Source organism: Sprattus sprattus (genome assembly GCF_963457725.1).
Source record: "Sprattus sprattus genome assembly, chromosome: 7".
In the NCBI taxonomy this organism is placed as follows: domain Eukaryota; kingdom Metazoa; phylum Chordata; class Actinopteri; order Clupeiformes; family Clupeidae; genus Sprattus; species Sprattus sprattus.
This window is the reverse complement of record NC_137926.1, coordinates 12,135,690-12,160,928: the sequence shown is the minus strand read 5'-3', so window position 1 is coordinate 12,160,928 and position 25,239 is coordinate 12,135,690. Positions and strand designations below refer to the sequence as shown.

At 40.0% G+C, this 25,239-nt stretch overlaps 3 protein-coding genes across 3 annotated transcripts; 1 reads left to right on the top strand and 2 right to left on the bottom strand.

The window, feature by feature from the left end:
- Window positions 1-780: 780 nt before the first annotated feature.
- On the top strand, window positions 781-9,051 carry gtse1 (G-2 and S-phase expressed 1; the record flags this gene model as incomplete). The annotated part of the gene is made up of 11 exons (XM_080842626.1): window positions 781-802; window positions 931-988; window positions 1,224-1,857; window positions 2,151-2,312; window positions 2,468-2,627; window positions 3,909-4,268; window positions 6,054-6,123; window positions 6,430-6,762; window positions 7,233-7,560; window positions 8,089-8,205; window positions 8,956-9,051. The coding sequence occupies 11 exons, from the start codon at window positions 781-783 to the stop codon at window positions 9,049-9,051; spliced, it is 2,340 nt and encodes a 779-aa protein (XP_080698752.1).
- An 817-nt stretch (window positions 9,052-9,868) lies between these two features.
- On the bottom strand, window positions 9,869-15,140 carry LOC308368455 (hereditary hemochromatosis protein-like; the record flags this gene model as incomplete). The annotated part of the gene is made up of 6 exons (XM_080842625.1): window positions 9,869-9,912; window positions 10,128-10,205; window positions 10,428-10,541; window positions 10,694-10,981; window positions 12,686-12,794; window positions 15,135-15,140. The coding sequence occupies 6 exons, from the start codon at window positions 15,138-15,140 to the stop codon at window positions 9,869-9,871; spliced, it is 639 nt and encodes a 212-aa protein (XP_080698751.1).
- Window positions 15,141-17,481: 2,341 nt separating this feature from the next.
- Window positions 17,482-24,808, bottom strand: LOC308368454 (major histocompatibility complex class I-related gene protein-like; the record flags this gene model as incomplete). Its single annotated transcript, XM_080842624.1, has 6 exons — window positions 17,482-17,518; window positions 19,756-19,867; window positions 20,016-20,303; window positions 20,405-20,680; window positions 22,208-22,456; window positions 24,751-24,808. 6 exons carry the CDS (start codon window positions 24,806-24,808, stop codon window positions 17,482-17,484), a joined length of 1,020 nt encoding a protein of 339 aa, XP_080698750.1.
- Window positions 24,809-25,239: the final 431 nt, after the last annotated feature.

Genomic DNA, 25,239 nt, shown 5'->3' with positions numbered 1-25,239 from the left:
CCTTCTTGTCACAAACATGACGTCGACGTCACATGACGGTCTGAAGCGGAAGAAAAACAAATTCTACCAATAAGATTGCAAGATTTGTGTCATGTGATAATTGGGCAATGGTCACGAAATTTGAAATGCGGATTGCTGGCTAACGATAACCTAAGAAAACAAACTCTACTGGATACATCATTGCTGCAAGTATTTGCTTTTTTTAGAGACATTCTCTAACTACTGCAACACCCTACTAACAACTTAGCAACGTAAGTAAATCGTCATACTGTGCACGACCTTATATGTTCGAAGCGCATTGTAAGTTTAACTTTAACTGCAACCGCATCTGATTCCTAAACCAGTAACGTAGCTATCGCTAGCTAGTTAGCTAAAGCGAGCTACTAGCCAAGCTTAACGGTATTTAATCGTGGTGGGTCATCTTTTGAGAGATGTATATTTCATATTGATTTTAAAATGATATAAAATAATGCAACAGTGTTTCTTCGACCATTACAGTGAGGTTGCGCTCACAGTTGTGTGTTGAACTCGAAGCCTCCAGTCTTTCAAGATAACCAACGAAGATATCGATAGCTTGTAGAGGTAAGTTTTATGTTAACGTATTGTCAGATAAGGTTACTTTGTACCTTGATTAACTATCTGGCTAATATTCTTTGCTACGTTCATGTAAGTTAACACGAGCTACTTTCATGAGTCCACAGTGCTGTTGTCACATTTTAAAATGTATTGAATGTTTGTTGTCCAGCTGGCTGTTCTCGTTTGTCTGTCTTTCCTCGGATTATGGCTGCGACTCGTGAGCAAGGTGGGTAGATATGGTAAACCGTGTCATCTTTTTAATTATTTTTAGTCGGATATATAACTAACCGCTACATAAGTTACAAGAACTATTTGTAAGTAAGCTCATGCTGACTTTCCTAAACTCTTTCTCAGACTTCGTGTCCGTGGCCGATGAGAAGTTTGACTTTGACATTTCACTTTCACCTACAAGGTATTCCTTTCAGCTCATACCTAATTTCACCTGCGCTTGACCCCTTTTCAATGTAGATGTTTCAATAAAAATAATATCAGCAAAAGGTACAGTTATTAACAATAATTAGTGGTAATGAAAATATGAACTTTATAAACTAGTGGGCTACTAATAGCGTTAACTAAGCGATTTGCTCTGTATATACGTTATTTTTGCATACGAATCAGTTATCATAAAGGTACACTTCAATTTCCAGTTCAAAGGGAGATGAGGATGACGATGAAGTCTTTGTTGGTCCAATCCGGCACAAGGAGAGATGCATTGCCCATGGCGTGGAATCGCGAGTGAAGGATAGCGTCAGCAGTGGTCCATCCCTGGGGGAGGAACCCAGTTGGAGTCCTGTAACGGGGGACGACTTTGAGGAGATCAGCAAAGAGGCCCAGCAGGTGGTCAGACACCTGGACAGCAGCCTGCATGAACCATCCAAGTCCCAAGAGTCTTGTGTCGAGGCGGTTTTCACTCCGGCCACGAAGAGATTTGAAGAGGACAGTGCTGCCAATCGGAGGCTCAGCCCCATCAAAAGGGAGACCTTCTGCATTCAGGACAGTCCGCTGAAGCAGCTCCCGCCTGCCATTCAGCAGCGTCTCATGAGGGCTAATCGAGCTGGTGCCACCACCACCACCGCTGCTCCCGGGAAACCACGCCTCAGCACTTCTAGCCCAATCAGGCAGCCTGTTGTTCAGCCCAAGATGTCGCTCAGGAGCAAGGCTGGGCTGGCTGGGCCCAGGAGTGTGCTTCCTAGCAGGCCATCCGTTCCAGTGGCCACACAGACTCCTGTTAAAATGAGGCCCGCACCTCCAGACAAAACCAAGCTTCAACCTCCAACCAGAGTAAGACCTTTACTTTGATAACCTGTGTTTCATTGCGATCTGATGTTGTCACAGTTGTAATAGGCATGGTCATGAGGTAAATAATCAAGTTTTACTGTTTTCCTCACAATCATGATGTATGGGATTAATGGATCTTAATTTGTCCTAACCATTTGCCGAAAGAGCAGTTATAATGTGTTTGAATCGAAAAGGTACTATCTTTATCACCCTCAATCACAGTTTTTGAGGATTTTCTTTGAATATGACCACTTTGTAAATCACAGTACGTATTTGAATGTGTGCATGTAATTTAGGGTAACTTGGGCTCAAGACGCAGTATGAGCTGCAGAATGTCCAATAGAATGGGCTCCACTGAAGATCTCCTTTCAGACTCCGCTAGTATCACCTCCGATGTCAGTGACACCTCCCTCAACAACAGCCTGACTGGGAAGAGAAGTATCCCTCCCCCCTTCAAGGTACTTTACATTAATCATGTATCCTTACACAAAGAGCACACTTTTTTTTCTTATTGATGGATAGTTTATTCCGAGTTTTTTTGTTGTTGATCTTTTTACCTTCTTAAATTCTCTGCATTTGGATTTACTTCATGGAATGCTTCATATTGTCTCAGCCTGCCCTCAGAAGACCGTCCACAGTCAAGGGTCAGGGGCCAGTCAAAGGTCCTGTCGTTCAGACCTCCAGGGTGGTAGACAGAAGGAGAAACACGTCCTCCTCCAATTCCTCAGTGTCCAGCATCAATTCCAGTATTACTGTCTCGCCCATGCCCAAAGGTACTATGCCTTCCATGTATTCTGCTGTTTATTTCAGTGACTCATATCAATTCACATTTTCATTCAGATTTTCATCACTGTACACGACTAAAATTAAACTGACCCATTTGAGGCGGATACTTTTCAATGTTCTCAGACATGGCTCATATCGCAGACATCCAACTGGTGACTAACATGTAAACTAACAAATGTTTGGCGGTCGTCTTCAGTCTGTTTACCTTGTGGTATACTGGAGAAATTGTAGTGTTCATCTTGGATATTTTCTAATGCACTACATAGTGAATCAAATTTACAGTTGAGAATTTGGACAGCACGACAAAGTCACTGATTCACTATAGTGGACTATTGGGTGAGGTGAGGTGAATTTCATAAAAGAGGAACATTACCCTGGTGCTGTAAGTCTATGACGCAACATACAACATAGCCTGTAGACTTGTAAGCCTTGTCTGAGATCTGCCTGGCCATTTTTTTACGCTTCGGGGAGTTGTTTAGGTGGTACTGAAAGGAATAGGCAGTTTCATATGATGTGAGAAGGAAATCGGCATCACTGATGCAACTGGATCCAGGTTTTAGTTTTGTTTTTTTCTTTAATAAGGTATGTCATTGATGTCATTAAACCTTTGCCAATAGCTCACAAGCTGTTTAAAGATTTCACTATGAGCATGCTCACCTCAGTTGCCTCCTTTAAAATTAGTCTTTGCCCATTAGTGATTTTATGTGATTGCAAGCCCAGGCCAGGAACATATAGGGCCCTACTTTAATTGATGGTCAACGAGCAAAGCAACAAGCAATGTCCGTTGTGCTTGAACTAAAGCTATCATGTGGCGTGTGGGAGCAATGCTCTGACCCACCCATGTTTGCTTTTAGGATTAAACTCATGGCATAAAATTACCAAAATAACTGCCCAGTTGTTTAGTTAGCTTTAGACTTTGCTCATTGCTTGTGGCTTTGCTTGTTGCCAGTTGCATGTCAATGATATTAGGAGCCACTACCTGTAAAACACAAAATATATCTGCTTGATGTGGGATGAGATGACCGTTTAACAGTTGATTTTGGGAAGTTTGGATAGTTGATAACAGGAAGGAATTTGTAAACATTCATCAGTGAAGACTTTTATATTTCTTTGCCCTTCTGGAATGACTTCATGTCACCACAGCAGGCTTCACTAGTGTAAGGTATAGTCTAAGGTTATATGGGAATTACAGAGGATTGAATATGTGTGTGTGTGTATAGTGCCACTGTGGGTCATTGTTGCTGGTGTGTCTTGTCTTACTTTTTCAGCTAAGCTCAATGCATCACTGAACTCCAGTGGCCTCTGTGCCCCAGCTGTCCCCACTGCCACCAAGACCCGCCAGTCGTCAGTCACAAGTCGAGCCCCAGAACCACCCGCAGCGGGCCGCAGGTCCATCTCCGTTCATAGCCGGAAACCCTCGGAATCCCTCACCCGACCCGTCAGGTCTACTCCCAGCAAGAAACCAGACCCTACCCCTGTCCCTGCCCCCCGTCAGACAGCAGCTAGGCGAAGCATAGCACCCGGCTCCAGCGTCCAGGCGACCAAAGCGGAGAGCGCTGTCAAAGGCACCCGCAGACTGGCCGGACTCTTCAGTGCAACTCCCTCAAAGGGACAGAATCGATCGGAAGGTGAGCAACTTTTTTCCCCTCGATGCATCAGTCTATGAAAATATATTTATTTTCGCCCATATTGAGTTTTGAGGAGGGGTGGGAATCACAGAGTAACTCACGAATCATTGACCATGGTAGCTATGGTATAGAGTTCCTGCGCCTGTCGTCATAGTTGCTGGTCGCGTGCCGAAAAACGATGGGCGTAGCCATTTTGGCAGTAATCGCGTCAGTTATCTGACAGGCACTGACTGGCAGTCACGGCTTCAGTTGACTGTCATTAAGCCGTTGGGAGTGATTAACCTATGTATGAAATTCAAAGAATATAAATTAAGGTTGAAAATCACAGCCACTTAGGTTGGGTACGTTCAAAAACACAAACTAGCAAGTTACAGATGCACTGCAGTAGCTACCCAAGATAATAAACAAACATGCTAACGTGACACTGCCGTACCTAGTCAAGCTAATAAACAAGCAATGCTAACGTGACACTGTCTATCAAACTGGGATCATTTAATACTTACCCTTGCAGTGATGATGCCGAAGTTTTTGGATGCAAGACTCCACAGTCGAAGTTGTGTTACGAAGCCGGACTGACACCATTTATAAGCCTCCAAGCCTTTGTATGCTCTGAGGGAGTCCCCAGTATAAACTAAGGGAAAATTGAGCAGATAGCTGTGGATGTCAGCGTAGCGCAAGTCAGGTAAATATATTCTTCGTTGTAGGATGTTATGCTCTTGAAAAGCACCCCAGGAGCGTTATATGGGTCACTTATATTTAATCTCTGTAATTTTGGCATCATCACTGCAAGGGTAAGTATTAAATTATCCCAGTTTGATAGACAGTGTCACGTTAGCATTGTTTGTTTATTAGCTTGACTAGGTACGGCAGTGTCACGTTAGCATGTTTGTTTATTATCTTGGGTAGCTACTACAGTGCATCTGTAACTTGCTAGTTTGTGTTTTTGAACGTACCCAACCGTGGCTGTCATTTTCAACCTTAATTTATATTTTATTTATTTATTATTATTAGTTATATACGTATATTCGCTCGGTATGAACTCTTCAAGGCTGGCGCCGGTCGTAATGTTTACTGCCACAATGGCGTCCGACAATCAAAAGTCACGTGACGCAGGAGCTCTATTGCGATTCTCCGATACTTAATACATTGCAAGACAATCATCTATGATTCATCTCGATTTCTGTGAAACTGATGAAGAAAAGATCTCCCTAAATAGACTAAAGGCAGGATGGATGTATTCACATTGTGGTGTCAGTTTCACAGAACTTGACAACTGCGATGAAACAAAGTGCTTAGTGCTTCTTTAAGAGCACTCTAAGCCACGCCAGTGAATGTTAAAGGCCTGTTTTGATGGAATATCTTCTTACTGCGTTATAATTAAGTTTCATGACCATAACCACTCTACCAGTAAGCCATGCCATGAGGATGGAGGGGTAGTGATGCTCTGGAAAACCAGAGCAGTTTGGTGAATAAATGAGTTATTTACTGTCCCAAGTCAGAAAAAATGGATCAATATTTGGTGTGAGTACATGTATAATGTATTCAGAACTATCGCGTTAGATCACCATATCAGATTTATTTGTTGTCCAAACCTGTAGTTGTGAGTGGACAAATAAGTCACAATATCTCTAAAAACTGACCCACAGAATGCGTATACCTTACTGCTATGCTATGGTTTTGTTTGCTAGGGCTAAATGGCAGGAAGTGGTGACAGTACTGTTGTGATTGAGTTCTCTGCTTATGCTTGTCATTGATTTGTGTTCATGCTTTGGTGTGTGTTTCCAGCGGTGGCATCCCCTGATGGCCCACGGATCAATAAGCCAAAACGGTTAACGTCAGCTTGCAGCATGGAAAGGTAAATTTGAGGACATTGTGGGGACCCTGCAAACCCTTGTAAGGCACAGTCATGGAAATCCTGTATAGGTTTTTGGAAAATTGTCACATTTTTAGGGCTGCAAACGTTTGTGGGAAATGTACTACCTAACCCTAATGGTTACATTGTGGATACATTTTAGAATTTTATTGGTAAAATAAATAGGACCTTCTCAATGAAATGCAAGTTTTTGAATGACAGACAGGGCTTTAATGTTGGTCTGATAACACTGGCCAATAGAATGTGCAGTACTTGTATGAGTAAGGGAGTGCAAACTCTGCCCCTCAGTTTAACACAGAAACCAGGACATCCTGCTGGTTACCAGACGCCCTCTGGCAAAGATAAGTTATTGCCTGCGTCCAAGATGAGAAGACTGTCTGCCCTGCCGACCCCAAGCGGCCGTCATGTCTCCAGTGTTCCTATGATGACCCCAAGCGGCCGTCACATCTCAAGTGTTCCTATGATGACCCCAAGCGGCCGTCATGTCCCCAGTGTTCCTACGATGACCCCAAGCGGCCGTCACATCTCCAGTGTTCCTATGCTGACCCCCAAGAGTTCTGCGACCCCCCGACTTCGAACAGAGTCCTTACCAGTCCCCGCCAGGAGGACCTGTTTTAAGAGGTGGGTACCATGGTGACCAGAGCATCACCAGAGGGATTGCGCTGCTTTTGTCTGAGCCCATGTCAGTTATTTTATTTCCATATCAAGATTAAAACATACATATGTTTTATACCTGTAGGAACAAGTCCAGAAGGCAATAGGATTTACTTTGGCAATCTTGGCTTAATAGTAAAAGATAAGATATCCAGAGGCCCCCCCCCCCCCCAACTAAAAGCCTTTCTCTCATTCATGATCACTAGGAAAGAGCAGGGCATGCTGTCACACTTTCATCACAGGAAAGGTGAAAGTATAAATCATAGTAAATGAAAGCAAACACATAGTGCAGCTTAAGTACTGATGAAGTTGGCATCACCTAGACATTTTTGTCCTATGCATAAATTCTCCGCTACCTGTATTTCATCTACACCATTAGCCGCCAGCTAATATAAGTACTATGTATAGTGAGGATCCTGTGTTTATACCCTCTCTAGTCCATCCCAAGTGGAGGAGGTTCAGGTTGAGGAGCCTCAGGAGCCCCAGGAAGCAGAGTCTTTGACCAGCGATGAGTCCCTTGGCCAGGACGAGTCTGAGCCCTGCTCCCTCATCTTCTCCCTGGAGGCACAGGTAGAGGCAGAGACGAAGGCAGAGCCACCCACTGCCCCTGTATCAGTGGCCCCTGAGCAGGGCATCAAGCCTGAGCCTAAGCTGTCCACCCCGGAGCCCCTCTTGGTGAACATTGGGCCCCAGGCAGTCAAAGAGGTGGAGAAAACCAGTGGCCAGTCTCCACCCGACAAAACCAAGAGCCAGAAGATAAATGAGGTATCGCACAACTTCATAGTCGCTTCATAGTCACTCTAGACATATACCAGAGCTACCTCTGAGTAAATAAATATCCAACAGTTTTTTTTTTTTTTTTCAAATGTAAATCATTTTTAGGGTGATATCAGAATCTTGGCATCTCTGAGTTCAAATCACACATGTTTTTAATAGTACAAATCCTAACATTGCACCTTGAGCAAACATAGAGGCTTTCACATAAAATTAGGTTAAAGGCGCAGTGTGTGATTTTAATCCAATAGATTTTGTCAAATTCAGCAAAATGCTATTCCTGATCCTCTAACTGTCCATTCGGCATGCACTCTTGAATAAACTCTGGTGGTCGTACACGGCCTTGCCTCTGTAAGAGGGAATCACCATCACAGCCAGTCAAAAACGTTTCTTCCTCCACAGAGTATGGATGGGGGTGTAATTTGATTGGCTATTAAGCTCAAATATGAACAGCCTTGCTCTAGAATCGTGGACTGTACCTTTGTACTTGGCTCTTAAGTAAGTGTGTGTTTTGCGTAGGTGCTGCTGATGGATCTCCCAGCTCCTGAGCTCGCCCCTGAGGAGAAGCCCCTCATTGATCTGTCCAACACCCCTGACATCATCAGAACCACCTCTATGAAGCCCTGCGGAGGACAGGTGGGTGTGTGTGTGACCTCGTTCATGAGGTTGTGTGTCGCTGTTTTACAGAACTGCGATGTTTGTCTCAGATGTCCGAGGAGTCGCCTATTTTCAAAAAGAAATAATGGGAATGAGTTAATATATAACCATCAATAATTGATGGCGATTGAAAACATAATTCTTAAATAACTAGATTTTTATAAACTAAAATAAAAGTGGGGTTTGAATCTTAAAGGCACCCAGTACAACTTTATAGGCTTGAGACTCGAAAAATAAACATTCAATTTCGAGTCTTTTTTTACACGTAGTAAGTTTCAATAACTCCATACCATTACATATCGACATTCAAGGAGCAAAGATGAGATGTCGTTGTGTGGTGAGAACTGATAGAAAATCGTACCCAACAACAATCGCCGGTGGGGAGAGGCCATTTTTCCATTGACTGGAATCCTGCTTTATTTATTGTTGGCACCAATAAATAAAGATTTGGGGGGAAAATGGCGGCGATTGTTGTTTACGATTTTCTATCAGTTCTGACCACACAACGACGTCTCATCTTTGCACCTTGAATGTAGATATGTAATGGTATGGAGTTATTGAAACTTACTACGTGTAAAAAAGACTAGAAATTGAATGTTTATTTTTAAACCTTTAAAGTTGCACTGGGTGCCTTTTAAAAATGACGTCTTCAGTGTACTCCTGCATGGGCATGCTTGGCTGCAGTCCCTTTCTCTCTGCTGACTAATCTGGTTCTCATTCCCTTTCCAGTTAATTGACCTCAGCTCCCCGCTCATAAAATGGAGTCCAGAGGACAAGAAGGAAAATGTTGTGAAGGAGGCTCAGCTTATAGACTTGTCCTTCTAACTGGGGTGTGTAATATGAACAGCGCTTATTTGATCAAGAAATCCTGGAAAAAAATACAGTAAGATAATGCAGAAGCTTTCACTTTGAAACCATGTGGTTCCCTTTTGTTTTTAACTCATGCAGATTACTGTACTGTCAGTGCAATATTTTAATGTGAACAATTTTCAGCATTATTGCAGGTACAGCCTTTTTGATTTATTTGTATCTATTTCTTTGTATATGTCTGTGTGCTAGTTGCCTTGATTTCTCTGAATGTACAAATAAATGTTAAGAAATCGGTAAAGCTTCTTTGTCCTGCATGGTGTACAGTTTTTGGACCTGAAACCTAGCTTTGAGACACATTTTTCCATTTTTAAACAAGCTTATGAAAAAAAACTTTTTTAAATAGAATTTTATTTAATTAGGGAAACATTTAATCTGCAACATTAATTTCAGGTATAGAGGCAGAGGGTTAGTGAATAATAGCCTGATGATGTCATACTCATAATTCTAGTCAGAATATGAGTCTGATAATGATCCGTGAAGGCTCATGGCATGGGTAGCCTTTGTATTATTTTTAACGAAAAGAAAGCAGAAACTTCAGATGAAATAATTTGGCGGACCCCCTGCAGTACCTCCGCGGAATTTTATAATGATAATGACAATTATAAATTATATATTTTTTCTATTTCTGTGGGGGATATAATATTAAATCTTCTATTTGTACAAAATATTTTGTGAAAGGGTACACATCTATACCGGCAGTTAACATGCAAAGCTGACACTACCATCATATGTACAATATACACACATATTAAAACACATCCAAGTGAAGGTTCTAGGATGTAAGAGGTTTTAAGGGCATCTCAGGTTCATCTTCACCTGAGGAGAGAAAGTGCATCATCATGCGCAGGTGATGGTAGAGTGACACACTCATCTCCACTACTTTGTCTAAATGTTAAACGCTGCTAGGGAGTACAGTATTCGGTTGTTACTCATAATATAATGTGTTAAGCTGACTTTACAACAACACAAAGTACGGTGGAAAGATCCCTGTCACAGCATTATGAAAAGCCCTTCTGTTCTACAGAGCTCACTAGCTTGAATACTTAGTAGTAGTAGTATTGTCTTTGAATACTTACTAGAGTAACTGCTCTGGGAAGATGTTTTTGATCCTAGAGTACACACACACACACACATGATGCATCATTCTACCAGTTCTATTAGGCAACACAAAACAGGGTTATCAGATATTTGTGAAGATGAAATCATATTTTCCCATCACAGATTCAAAGGGACATACGTCGTATGGTTAGCACACACTATGCTACACACACTTTTAGTTAGCACACACTATGCTACACACACTTTTATCAGACACAAATCCTCACACTCACCTTTGCGTTGCCACATTAAATAAATGGCTGCTGCCAGGACAATCAGACCTGCACCTATTACCACCACAATCACTGTAATCACTGAGGTCAGATCATCGAGCTCAGGCTTAGTGTCTAAAGAAAGAGCAAGAGGAATCACTCACATTCACACTCTGTGTAATTATGAGCTTTTTATGTGCAGTTATGTTATAGTTTAGACAACATTATACAACCTTGAGATTAGTGAAGATAACACGACTTAGCAGAAGAAATGAGAGTTGTAATACCTATGTTGATATTGATCTTGTTGTCCAGACTGAGGTGTTCAGCTGTGCAGGTGAACAGGTGTTTCTGTAGTTCCTCTGCGCTGACCTCCAGGCTCTTCCTCATCTGGTACGTCTCATCTCCATTAGGTAGCAGCTCCCCCCCAGTGATCTGGTGGTCAGACTCAGGCTGGCCGTCTCTAAGCAGGGTCAGGTTGATGTGACGGGGGTAGAAACCAGTGGCCAGGCAGGTCACTTTGGCCCCTCCAGAGTCTCGGAGTGTCTGCTGAAGGAGCCTGACTCTGGGCTTCACTGTGGGGGGTGGGAAATAATTATTAAATAGTACAGAACCACCATCAATATATAAATATAGTCTTTTTGGTGAGAGAAATAAATGCTGACTGCAGTGTGCAGTATTTGAGAAGTGCAACTATGCTGATATCCATTTGATGTGATAAAATAATAATAATTACCTGTCAAAGCCTGTTAATGTTAAAGTTTTTCATTGTCACTATCATGTCACAGCACACTGTGTGCATATTAACTGTTGTTGGTTTCGCTGACGGAAACTAACTGATGAAACCAATAGAGATAACTCACTTCCATCAAGCTCTGTATTTAGTATATTACCTTTTTTCAGCACACGATTCTTTTCTTTGGCTAGATGTTTTTTGAGAAATTTCATGCAGTTGGGGTGATAAATCATTTGGTATTGCCAGGTACCTCCAGAAGTCCATACTCTACTGTCCATGTTTGGCCACTTCCGATCAGAGTGAAGACTATTATGGTCTACATCATAATACTGTTCTTCTACATTCTCCCCATTATAAGCATCCTTACTAATCATTACTCCTGGTTTATCATTGTCCAGTAGCTCACATCCGGCAGCTCTCTGAAAAACATGAATACCTGGAAAAACAACAAGAATAAATGTTTCAGGTTTCTAATCGGGTACACACAAAACACAAATATCTTTACCTAATGCCAAAACGAATTCATGTTAGGCGTACACTTACTAGGCAATTAAAACAATTAAAACAATATTATTCCTAAATCACCTTAAGGTTTGGAAGAATGAGTTCCTGCACAAAACCTTTCCACAAAGTTGCTTAGTTAGTTTATTAATGAAATCTCTTCACAACATTGCTGAGTGGACTAAAGTGGCAAGAGTGTAGGTGGAATTGACCCTAAGGACGATATATCTTCACCGACACTACTGAATAGGCCGATGTTGGCAAAAGGCTTAAATCGTTAGGTCTAGCGTTCACCTAGTTAGCTTGTTAGCTTAAGACAACAACTCTGAAATGCCTCTTTTATGTAACAGACCTTTCTCCTCTCAGCTTACCATTTGTGTGATTAAAGTAGTTCTTCAGACTAGACACTCGATCTTTCATGCGTCCATGTACATATCCAACATAGTTGTTAATATAATTCATATCCTCTGCTTCAATTCTGTCCAAGGCCTGATGGATTCCTCTGTGTATTACTCTATGTTCATTTGAGTCAAAGTATGCAAATACAATATCATCCAACATCACACATGCAGTGAACTCAGGAAATGGAGTTTGTCCTCCAATGTATGTTGCCATCATCCATAATGAGTGAGAACCTGAGGGGGTTGGGAATGAAGCACATTGAACATGGTGTTAGCCAACACACCAGAACAGTCAGCAAGTAGATTAGCCCCTAGACAAACAACACATATGCTAAGGCAATTCTGACCAACACATTATAAACACATCCAAAACTGAAAAAGGACACTCAAACCTCATTCATCAGACAATTCATTTCCCCAAGGGGCCACATTAGAAAGTTGTGGACTGTTGTGGAGGGCCGGACCAATTGGCTGAACTCAATTCTGCTCAACATGAATGTTAGCTCTTTATAAAAAAGCATTACATTTTATGGTTTTGATTTACTGCTACTGGTATGAAAATGGGGCGCAGGCATCGTAAAAATCCATATGACATTGCTTATATAATAAATACAGGTATTTACGTTTGATCCCTAATTTACCATTGACCTCTGCCCGCACGCTCAGGGACAGCCAAAGGGCCACAAATGGCCCCGGGTCCAACTCTGCCCAGGTCTGCTCAATGGCATGGCAGTCAGAGCACAAGCTCACCTGTAGTGACGATCACATGGTCACACTGCCATCACCTTCGGGAAGCGCACCCTTGGAATGCCTGTGTGGGTGGTTGCAACAGGCCTGTTTCACACAGGCTATGTTTCAAATGTTTTATTTGGCGACCTTGTTAACAGACGCACGTTTCAAAGGCTGGTGGGCCTAATTGAACTTTAGTTTACTATTCTCTGGGTGAAATCCCCAGGGTGGGGTAGTCTGGATTTTTAGATAGGGCTGTGGGACTCATTTATAGTTGGCCTTGTAGAAGACTTCATATCCTCTACTTACTCTTTTCAATTGCCAAAAATGTAAAATATATACATATATATATTTTACATTTTGGCAATATATATATTTTACGTTTTTGGCAATTGAAAAGAGTAAGTAGAGGATACGACTGTGCTATATATAAGACAAATGCAGGTTATAACTACATTATATATTGATAAGTTAGTAGTTTCATATTGTACTTGCTCTCTCTCACTCATGCTCTGAACGAGGGTTAACAAAAATCATGTGATTTCTGGTAACAACTGGTCCACTTCCTTGTCTTCACTTTTCGGACTACTCCGCCACTATGGATGAGGCCAAACGGATTGTGAATTGATGGTCATTATCAAAGGCAAAGCTGCTGCAGAAACGCCGGCAGTGTGAAGCAACACAGCTGCCAGGCAGTGTGAAACAGGGCTAAAGAGTAAAGGGTTAACTCAAGTGTGTCTCTATGTCTGAGAGGGCATTGCAGGTAGCCTACACCCCTCTTGTGTCATATGCCACATCAGTCACAAGTCTTCCCTGTTCCCATGATCAGCATCTATTTTAGACATAGGCTATTCACAACCCTCTTTCATCATGGTGATGGATTTGATTATGGTTATAATATTTAGCAGACACTTTTTTTTTTGTCCAAAGCGACTCGTGATGAGATTTACTATGACCAATCTTAGTGTTTATGAAGGGAATACATTTTCCCCTGTTGCATATTTTAGATTTTGACTGTGATCAGTGTTCTCTTATCCATCAAGATAAATGTGAATATTTTGGATTATTAAATAAATTAATCTTCATCAAGTATAATAATAATGTCTGATGTTAGCAGAGCACTAATGTTTCATGAGAAAATAGAGAGGAAGTCAAAGTCCTCAAACATACAGTACTCATGCCAGTAGGCTACATCAGTTATGGTGGTTTTGAATTGACATAAACTTGAACAGATCCAGGAAAAGTTGAAACGTTTATTACCAACTTCTAAGCGGGGACCCAGCTCTCAGGTAGAGTGTGTGCCAAAATAAAAGACACACATATTATTCACTTTATATTATTCAGTTGTGATAACACAACTTGTTCTCAGTGGAAAGTTACTGTTGGGTGGAGAGGCCTGTTGGTATAAGAGCACCTGGGTAGCAGTGCTGCTTACAGACATACATGACGTTGTTTGTTCTTTTCAAAACTCAGAGAGAGAAATCGTGACCCAGATAGGGAGGAGAAGGGATCTTTACCTTACCTAAATTGCAGAATGTTCCAGCACAGAATTAAATAGTAATGGAATAATACATAATAAAAACTTTGAAAGTGCTAATAAACATTGAATAACTAAAAAGCTCTGCACAAAAAGTTTTATCTGCACATTTAACTCTCTTAAATCCGTCAAGAACTGTTCCACACGGCAAATCGAAAACAAAAAAGTGTAATAGTTTTTAGTTTCACTACTTGTGAAATCAAAAAGTTTTAGTCAATCCAGCTGCTTCCTGGAGAAAGACGTGCAATCTTTCACAACATATTATGTACACATTGTGACTAATCTGAATGAAATGTACCTTACCAGTTTTGTAGGAGCTTGACATATCAAATAACAAGCACAAAAATATCAGCTTCTTCATGTTTTTGCTGCTCTGATCCAAACATGTATGGAAAACCCTAAGTGATTGGGTACAAATGTGAACAATATAATAGGTTCATGAGCTGTATAACCCTGCCTGCCAACCTTTGGACTATGAAGGTAAATCCACCAGTTGCAGTAAAGTTTTTATAATTGCTTACTCATGTTTTTACAAAACAAGGTCTCTTATTTTAACTATTTTAACAAAACACACATAATATAAATTAAATAAATCAATATTTGTCTTTTTGCTTAATTAAATAAAATGTTCAAAATAGAGGACAAACAAGAGGAGGATGTGATGTGAGATGGACACAGTGATCAGATTTCAATGAGGACACTGGAGAAAGGTGTTTTGAAGTCTAAATAGACTATTTGCTACATTCATAAGCTGATTCGTATGATGTGTTGATGTTGACATTTGATACCTTCATGGGATGATGTTCACTCAAAAGGATACTTACTCTCATTTCAACTTCCTCCAGCTTGTGTTATGGCTGTGTATCATCTAAGGACCTGCTTTCTTCTACATAAACTAACATTTCTAGATCATCTGTTACCTTGAAACCTGTTTCATTGTCAACATTTAGTTGATTATGCGATTCAAATGTTCAGGGGCCCTCCCGAGGACATTTCATAGTTATATGCACAGTGTTCCGTGTTCCTAAATTACGGTTAATGTGTACCAGAAGAATGAAATGGCACTGGTAGAAAAAACTTGCTATTATTTCCCATTAATTGAATGGGCAAAGTTTCAGTGGGCAGTTGAAAACGAGATCACATAGAAGAATAATCACAAATAGATCATTCATAAAGCTTAGTTGGCCTGTTTTGATTGTGTGGGATGGGTAATGGATTATTGTGAATGGTAACAGTATGTGGATAATACTACATACACATAATGATATTTATTTATTAGGCCTTAATAAATCTAGGAATACAATAATTACTTTGTTGACATAACAGAAAACAAAGTGATTTAGCTTTGGTCAGCACCTGAAAAGAATCATAAATAGATTTTAAAATAGGCTAGTACATGCATGAACAAAGCAAAAAGCTAAAATAAAGAAAACTGTTTCGACTATGTTCTTGACTGTATTGTAGTTTCCATCTAGTGTTTTAATGCTTGCTTGGTTTCACTCACCTGAAGCAGCTGTGTAGTCTGTCAGTGATGCTTAAGACTAGAGCCCGCCGTATCTAACACACAGGCACGCAGGGTCACAACAGATCCAGTAGAGGGCAGCGCAAGACTGCCCTTACCTCTCTGTGTGTTTCATGTCGGTTTTGTTTTGTTTGTTTGAATAAAGACAGTAACCAGTCTACACTCATTGTAAGTCAGTGTAAGTAAGGTCAAGTGATTGCAAGTCCAGAGGCATTTTTCTTTTTTAACAACAAAAATAGTGTTGGTTGTTCAGTCTCTCTTACTTGATCAAACTGCCATTGACCATTTTTATTAGCCCAAATATTAAGCACATGATTCAGTGTGCTGACCAGCTCCAACAATTTTCCATTTTTTGTTATCTGTTAAGGTCAGGCTATTTGGTAGAGTGTAGGTTATTTAATTTTGACTAGATAACTTTCTTTGGAATGAGAAACAGGATTTACTGCTGTAAAAATCAAAACAACTCTCCAAATTTGAAAAACTGGACCTAGAGGATTCAATTTAATTAAATTCAATTTTATTTATAACAATAACAATACAATAGTTTCAAGGCCCAGAGCCTGGATACCCTTAGTACAAGCACAATGGCAGCAGGGGCAAGGAAATACTCCCTGTTAGTCAGGAAGGAACCTTTAGCAGAACCACGGCACATAAGGGGGTGGCCATCATGCATTTGGTACATGTACATAATATATATACAGACATCCGGTGGTATATAGATGATACATACAAGACCAGTTTAGTGGGCATACATTATGCTCATAGGGTTACTGTTACAGGGGTGAGGAGAGTAAAAAGATCAGGAAAACCATCATTTTAAAGCACACATTTACATATAACATGCAAATTATTTTTTGAACTACGGAGAGTCCACCCCTTACATGATCTGTAACAGTGACAAATAAAATAATATAAGCTTTTTATTTCACAGCTCCATGCTGTAATTCACTTTAAACTGTACTCTTGTAAACTTAATGCAAGATGAGTCTGCCTGGGAAATGCTTACCAGTCTTAGTTTTATTTGTGTCAAAAGTATTTAACTATAATTTCAATATCTGAAGCATGCAAGGTTGCTTTATCTATGTTCCCAAACACATAACTACTGTATGAATGAAATGTAATCTTTAATTCCCTTTTTTAACTTGGGATCCCACAGCTCAATCCAAACATTATGTCCAAACATGTTCCTGGTTTGTACAAAAACTTTGACCTGAGCTCTGTTACATACTTGCGATTCCCATGACACAACACAGTTACCATTGACATTTGATGAGAGAATAGAAGAAGGTTCACAGACTCTGATGGCCCTTTGTGCACTCTCTTACGCCTTTTTCTATCTAAAACTAGCAAGCTAACTCCGTAACAGCCAGCAGACTTATAAACACCAACAGTCTTGCGATCACCAACAACAGCATGGCACTGATACAAGCTACATAGCTTGCCAACTGAGATGTTTCTTTATATTTGTAAACATCATACTGTAACTGGTGTTTTAACATTTTCAAAGAGTTTCTGTTGGCTATATTTATCTTTTATAAACATTAACACGCAAAAACAAAAACAACTTTCACGTAAGGTCAGGTCTGTGTGCAGAGGTGAGTGTCCAGTAAGGCCGTTTTAGAAAATGTCCATGAGAGTGCCGTTCATGTCTACATCGAGGACAGCCATGTATTCATGAAGGGGTCTCTGAATAGAGTATGAAGACAGTCAAGAACAGGTGAAACCTATAAAAAAGTTGTAAACAGGGTCTCAGACACACACCCATGGACACACAAGCACAAGCCACCGTTGGGCCTCATTCTCCAACGCAGTTAAGAAGAATTTAAGAAGGAATTCCACATCCGGAATTTAAGAAAGAACTCCACATCCGGTGGATTTATGAACAAATTTGGCATTCATTAAAGTGTTCTCATCTGGGATTTGAGACGTTCAGAACGCGAAATAGCAGTCGTAAATCGGCCAGAGTTCTCTCAAATGCGATTCCTCCAAAAAAAACACAAGATGCCCCACTGGGCCACTTCGTGTTAGAAGTGTTAAGGGCTGAAATTGTGAGAAATCGTTGGTGATTGCGTTCACATCAAATGTACAGACATCCTCGGAGTAAAATAATTACAATAATAATAAATAGCAGAATATTTGTATTATTAACAATTATGTCACATTTATAGTCATGATTCTACGAGCCATTGTGATGTCCTAAAATAAATAAAAGGACTACACGAACACTGCACATGTAAGTGAAGAAATAAATAAGGACGATAGGAATTGTAGTACAAAAAGTAAGTGCCCTGATTTTTGACAGAGATGCTCCATGGACCACCACTCTAATTGGCTAAAGTCTGCAAGATTAATTCAACTTCAGCTCATCGCGCTCGGTCGTCTGCCTTTCATTGAAATAGTAGCTTTAAGAAATGATTCGCTGCAACACATGCTTCACTCACTGGAGTTCCTTAAAACTCAAACAAACCCGCTCCTGTGATGCTCGCTGCTGGGATTTTAATTAAAAAAAATTATTAATTTCGATAAATGAAAATAATTAAAAGTTTACAAATATTTGCCGATGTTTCATACGAAAAGTTAGTAGTTGATTCAAGGAGATGTTTACCGGAAGATATCTCAAAAGATAAATGACGTGATAGTTGCACGTAGTCTCTTTATCCTATGATTGTGAATCATCTCCATCTCTAAATGACTGGGTATTAGTATCCCTGTATTTCATGGTGGTTACACCAGGTTTTACCTTTGCACTGGAAAGCACAAAGTTCCCTGCCTGATGGATCTAGTGGGATGCTGAAGAAAGCCTTGGTCAGCTTGTGGCATAGTATAGCCATGGTTTTCCATCTTGTCCTGAGAATCCTATGGTCTAAGCATGTTTGTGTGGTAACTGTTATAGTTGGTGAACATGGATCAACTCATTAAAGTATGAATAGCCTCACTCAAAATGGCTGATAATACCAAAAAGGCTGATTGCTGAGTAGGTAATATTAAACTAATTATATAAAGTATATTAAAAGACATTGCAAGTCATTTTAAATCAGGCTTAAGCATTTCTAAAACACTTGATATACTTGCAGTTGTTCAAGACTAAAATACAGTAACTATATTTAAAATGTAATAAATGCGTTGGAAAAAAGGTACTGCTTAAGTATATTTCTTTAACCTGGGAAGGGAAAGAAGCTATTTAATGTGAAAGGGAGTTGACGTCAAAATCCTAACCATGCAAAACTACTTGGGCCTATATCTTCACACTAGATCCTTTGAGTTGTTCCATTTTAACACAACTCAGTATATCAAAATATACTCATACTATATATCTTCACGCTAGCACATTGTAAAACATATTTCATACACGCAGCAACAGCAGGCATACAATTAAAACAATAGTGTGATTTGTGTAATAAGCCTGTGCCCCCGTAGAATTGAGCTCCCACACACACCTATGTAAAGCAACCGCTCCATAACTGTTCATGTAACAAACAACCAAATGGAATAAACTTTAAGTAAATGTGTCAGATGATTAGGAGATTAGGAGAGCCTTCTTCATGCATAAAAAAATGCATTTTAAAAATGTAACAGGGTAACATCAGGAAAATATTTAGGCCTATTACACTTAAAGACAACAGGGCTTCAGACTTTTTTCTGAAACTAACATTTCAGAAACATTAAAAAATCTCTGGGCCGGATCATAATCAGAGGGTGGAGCTGAAACACACAGTGATGGAGATATTAGAAGAGAACCTGTGTCATCCCCACTTTGCCCAACAATGACAGTCACCGACTAGATCATTTATATAAAAAAAAAAAATACAAAATAAAAGGAAGAGAATTTACAAGCTGATCTTTGATCGAGCATAATCTGCTACAAAAACAAAACTGGAAAACAATTAGGAGATTTGATGTTCTCCTGTATCTTTCTGTTTTACCTGTGTCTTCTACGGCGTATGAAGACCACAGCTCCAACCACACACAGAAGTGCAACTCCAAGCACTACAACAGGAATCACTATAGACACAGGCCCTACACCTGGATCAAGATCTACAAATAGAAATGAATAATGAACATTTTCATAAGATCTTAAATAAGATACAGTTCCATATGATAACAATACATGAAAACTGCCATATAGGGGACGCATACAAAATAAATAGGTCTTCTGACAATTACCTGGTCAATCTAGTTTTACCTTTGACATCTAGTTTGTTGTCCAGGCTGAAGTGTTCGACTGTACAGGAGTAAATGTGTTTCACTCTTAGATCTTCTGTGCTGACCTCCAGGCTCTTCCTCATCTGGTAGGTTCCATCTAGATTAGGTAGCAGCTCCCCCCCAGTGATCTGGTGGTCAGAAACAGGCTGGCCGTCTCTGAGCAGGGTCAGGTTGATGTGACGGGGGTAGAAACCAGTGGCCAGGCAGGTCACTTTGACCCCTCCAGAGTCTGGGAGTGTCTTCTGGAGGAGCCTGACTCGGGGCTTCACTGCAGAGGATGAAACAGCTGTTAATACAAGTAATCCTACACTCTAGAACAAAAGAATCACTGAACATATTATATATAAACACAAGAGACAACTATCTTACCTTTTCTCATCACATCATTTTTCTTCATGTGGAGAAAATTCTTCAGGAGTTTAATGCAGATTGGGCTGTAAAAATGTGTGTACATCCACTCAACAGAATCTTTTCTGGTTTGGCTCCACTTTATCTGCCAGAAACCTTCAGTCTGAAGAGTCTTCTGTTGCACATTGAAATGCAACGCTGAGTCATCCACTCCGTTGAAAGCATTCAATGCTCGCTGTCGACCAGGGGTGTCACCATCATGTAGCTCACAACCAGCCAATCTCTGCAGAGTATGGACTTCATTGGCAAAGAAAAAAAATTAGCACCTCCACTGAAATGGTCGTACAATGGCCACTAGATACAGCAGTTATTGTAAATATTACCCTCTGTTGGTTTCAATTCGTTTTCAAAATGAATATTTAATATGAACATAAAGATATCACACATGTTATTACTGATGGAACCAACAATAATACTAAAAATCTGAAGACAGGTTTCAATATCAGACACCACTGGGTTTTTTAAATGCTTTGAGAAATGTAGGAAGTGCTTTGTTCCAAGGAAATGTAGCCAAAGTTGTAGCCAAATCTAATGTGATGCAAAACAAAAAAAATCAGTTACAGGGGTAACATAAATGAATAATGTTTCCCTTTAAATGATTAAACCGAGCATTACATGAACTAAGGACATAAGATGCACAGAGTAGGCAGTACCAGTCTGGCCAAACAACAACTTGTGGACATTTGTGTGAAATCATAGTTATTAGGTCCCAGTTGTAACAGAGTAAATAAAAAGTTCTTTGTGGTTGGTATTAAATCCTGTGTCATTGGGTCGAGACTCTTATTTTGTAATATTTTCTACACAGTTGTTGCATTGTTGTTGTCCTGCAGCAGAAGGGACGATAACTGTTGCAGGTAGGTTGGGCGAAGAAAAGGGTTTGCATGAAATGTCCAGATAGCTTTGTATTGCACATGCCATTTAAATGTCTGCTTTATATTACATATAAGCCATCCTATGAATCGCATTTTTGCAATATTTGGCACTGTATTGTAATTTGTATTTGATTTGCTATATTAGTTTGACCTTGTTTTGATTGAATTCTAAATGTGGAATTTATTTTGTCTAGGCGGACCAGATTCATGCCCATGCTAACTATTTTTTTTTATATTTGATGACCCACTGTGCATGAAACCAATTAGATCTGTTGTTTAAGTTGTATGTCTTGTGCATGGTGAAAAATTCCACGTTTCTGGCTCTCCGATCTAGAATGACTTTCAAGTAATGTCATAGTGCATGCTACATGCAGTACCTTTTTCTGCCACATGAGCTTAGAGTTTACCTATTTTTGAGCACTGTTCTGCGCGATGGACATTGAAAATGGTTGATGTATTAATCTAAATTTTATGCTGTGTGTCCAACATTGGCGGCTCCTGAAAAAAATCTCAGGGGGGGCAACTTTTTTTATAATGATTAAGGCGACCCATTCAGTTGGTACCTTTAGTTTGCTGATTAACTCATACAGCAAAACCTTCTTGTCCACTAGATGGCAGCACACAACATAAATATTTCCCCTCTAGCTACATAGCTAGAGTAGCTAGTTACAGATGGAAAGCTATGGAAGAAAGTTGCATCCAGGAGCCTTCATAAGCAAACATGATGTGGCTCCTTTTTAAGTGACTCAAAGGACATGTTAACCCAGATCTGTTTGATGAGTGACTCAGAAAAACTAGAGTCGAGTTTGCCATCACTACAACGCAAACTAGAACACCCACAGTAAGCCGTGAAAGTGCTAAATAAATGGTACTTGAGGCACCACACACTTACCATGTGTATGGTTGAACTGGTACGTATAGAATAAGCCTTTCATGTCTTTATGTATGTTTCCAAAAACAAAGCTTGCATCTTTTTTCTCTTCATCTTCATGTTCTGACTTATATTGTCTGTAGATCAGTTTCTTCTCATTTGAATCATAGTAGGCCACCTGGATGTCATCCAGCATCACCACCACACTGTACTCTGGAAACGGGGTGTCTCCAATGATCAATGTTGAAAGAGTCCACAGAGAATGAGAGCCTGTGAAAATAAATGTGCAGATGAATAAATACAATTTTAGCCTATGCCCTGTGTGAACTAGTGAGATACGATTTCCATAAAACCTGACACCTCCATGATATTACATGATACATGATAATGTAGACCTACTCTGTACTCTGATGAATAGATCCTGATCTTGTAGGAAACATACTAAATATTGACTACTTAAAGGCAAATATGCTCATATTTTTGCAAAGAAAGTTTGAAGCTGTAGTGTGTACAGAGTGTGTGTGTTTTTTGTACTTATTTATATTTATTTAAGTATACTATAAACTGTTGTTTACAGTTAATATATGTTCATAGTTTGAAGTTAAAAAGAAGCTTGAAGCCAAGTGTTTTGTATGCATTTATATTAATAGTAGACTTTAAGCAGTTAATGTATTGTTCAATTTGAAAAAAATAATTGCCTTGGCAATAAAAAAAAGCCTTTCTTTAATGTAGTCAATCATCGTTTTGTGCTTAAAAAAAAAAAGTATCGGTTCAGGCACCGTTTAGGCACCGGTATCGTTTTAAAAGTATCGGTTTAGCACCGGTATCCGAAAAAACCCAAACGATACCCATCCCTACTCGTGTCTCCAGACCATTTAAAACCCCTATTAAAACCATCAGTCTCATCACTTTCAGGTGTGTGCAGCCATTGCTGTCAATCAACGTCTGCAGCAGTCATAAACTGGTCACACCTATGCGTTGGAATGCGTTGATGCGTCAGGGTTAACGGATCACGTCATCCTTTTGCCGAACTGAACGGAGGCACAATTCAGTTCAGCAAAGGATGATGAAACCCCATTCAAAGTGAATGGGGATGACGCATCAACGCATTCTAACGCATAGGTGTGACCGGTGTGTCAATCACTCAGTGCGGACATTGACATGTGTCCAATTTCCGATTGTAGTCCGATTTAAATCGAAGATCCGATTCATGTGTCTCCCCAAATCTAGATTTCCTGTGTCCGATTTGAGTCCGACTGGACTCCGATGTAGACCCCTGCAGTGCGTGCACATGATGGCAGTAATTCGATTTCCGCCAAGCCCCGATTTTTCTCTCCATGGGGTCTCCATGGGGGGTTAACTGCGTTATCTCACGGCACATGGCAGTGACAAATCCAGATCTTGGCCGCGTCAGTTCAAATCAAATGTGGAATGTTTACAAGCGGGCATCTGCTACCGTTCATTATACAGTATATAAGTTGTGAAATGAAACAAAAACACACCACAGTTAAAGTTGTATTAGTATTGATTGATTCACATCGATATGAATGGATTACATGACTAACAAGTGGTGGAAAAGTAATATGAAAATATTTGTTCACTGAATTAGCGCGTTCTGTCCAAAACAGTTGCGTTTTAGTTTCAAAGTTTCAGTTTCGGTTTCAGTATTTCAACGTGAATGAGAGGGAGCACAAAAACTGAGCGTCTAGCAGCGATTATCATATCATAGACATATATGATGCATGTATATGTCTATTGGCAGGATCTCAAGCACATGCAAAAGTTGTTGGTGTCCAATTGGAATCTAGATTCGAGAGACACATGCGCGCGTAGTCCGATTCCCAACGCAATCCGATCGTTTATCCAGGGGTCTACATCAGAGTCCAGTCGGACTCAAGTCGGACACAGGAAATCTAGATTTGGGGAGACACATGAATCGGATCTTCGATTTAAATCGGACTGAAATCGGAAACGGGACACATGTGTCCGCACTGATAAACGATCGGATTACGCTGAGAATCGGACTACGCGCGCATGTGTCTCTCGAATCTAGATTTCAATTGGACAACAACAACTTTTGCACGTGCTTGAGATCCTGCCAATAGACATATACATGCATCATATATGTCTATGATATGATAATCGCTGCTAGACGCTCAGTTCTTGTGCTCCCTCTCATTCACGTTGAAATACTGAAACCGAAACTGAAACTTTGAAACTGAAACGCAACTGTTTTGGACAGAACGCGCTAATTCAGTGAACAAATATTTTCATATTAATTTTCCACCACTTGTTAGTCATGTTATCCATTCATTTCGATGTGAATCAATCAATACTAATACAACTTTAACTGTGGTGTGTTCTGTCACAGTCATTCGTTCCATTTTCACCACAATATTAACATTACACAATACTTCAAAAGATGATCGGAAACAAATATTGTATGACTATTGCAATCTTTTTTTTTTAACCAAGGCTACCACTTAGCTGTTACTGTACAAAACAGAGTGATCTACCAATACCACAGTATTCAGGCTAAACAGTCTATGGAAGTAAAGCATTACCTGATTTCACAGTCGAGGAAATCTGAAAGGAAAGGAAAAGGAACAGTAGTGGCAACATAGTATCCACGTACCCTGTGTTGCTTTCAGTTATTCGGAATATTATGCCTCTAGTTTCACCGAGTGGAATAGTACACCTAAATGGCTGTCACTGTACGCACGATTCATGTGAGCTGTGTTCCTTATTGAAATGTTTTGTTGTAACCCACATCCCGCAGATGTTTATCATATTTTGTTGAGGATATCTGCTGCTAAAACCTGCTGAACAGGATTGCTGGCGTCAGTAGCAAGGGTTAAAGGCTATTCGAGGTCGATATAAAACGGCGTGAACTAACTCTAAATGTAAATTGTAAATTAGTGATATAATACAGACATAATTCAAACAAAATTATACCATATTCGGTTGAGGTCTGTGGAATCTGCCATGCACCTTGACTTTATCCAGTCCATTTTAGGAAATGCCAAAGATCAATTCGTTTTAATGTGAAAAGA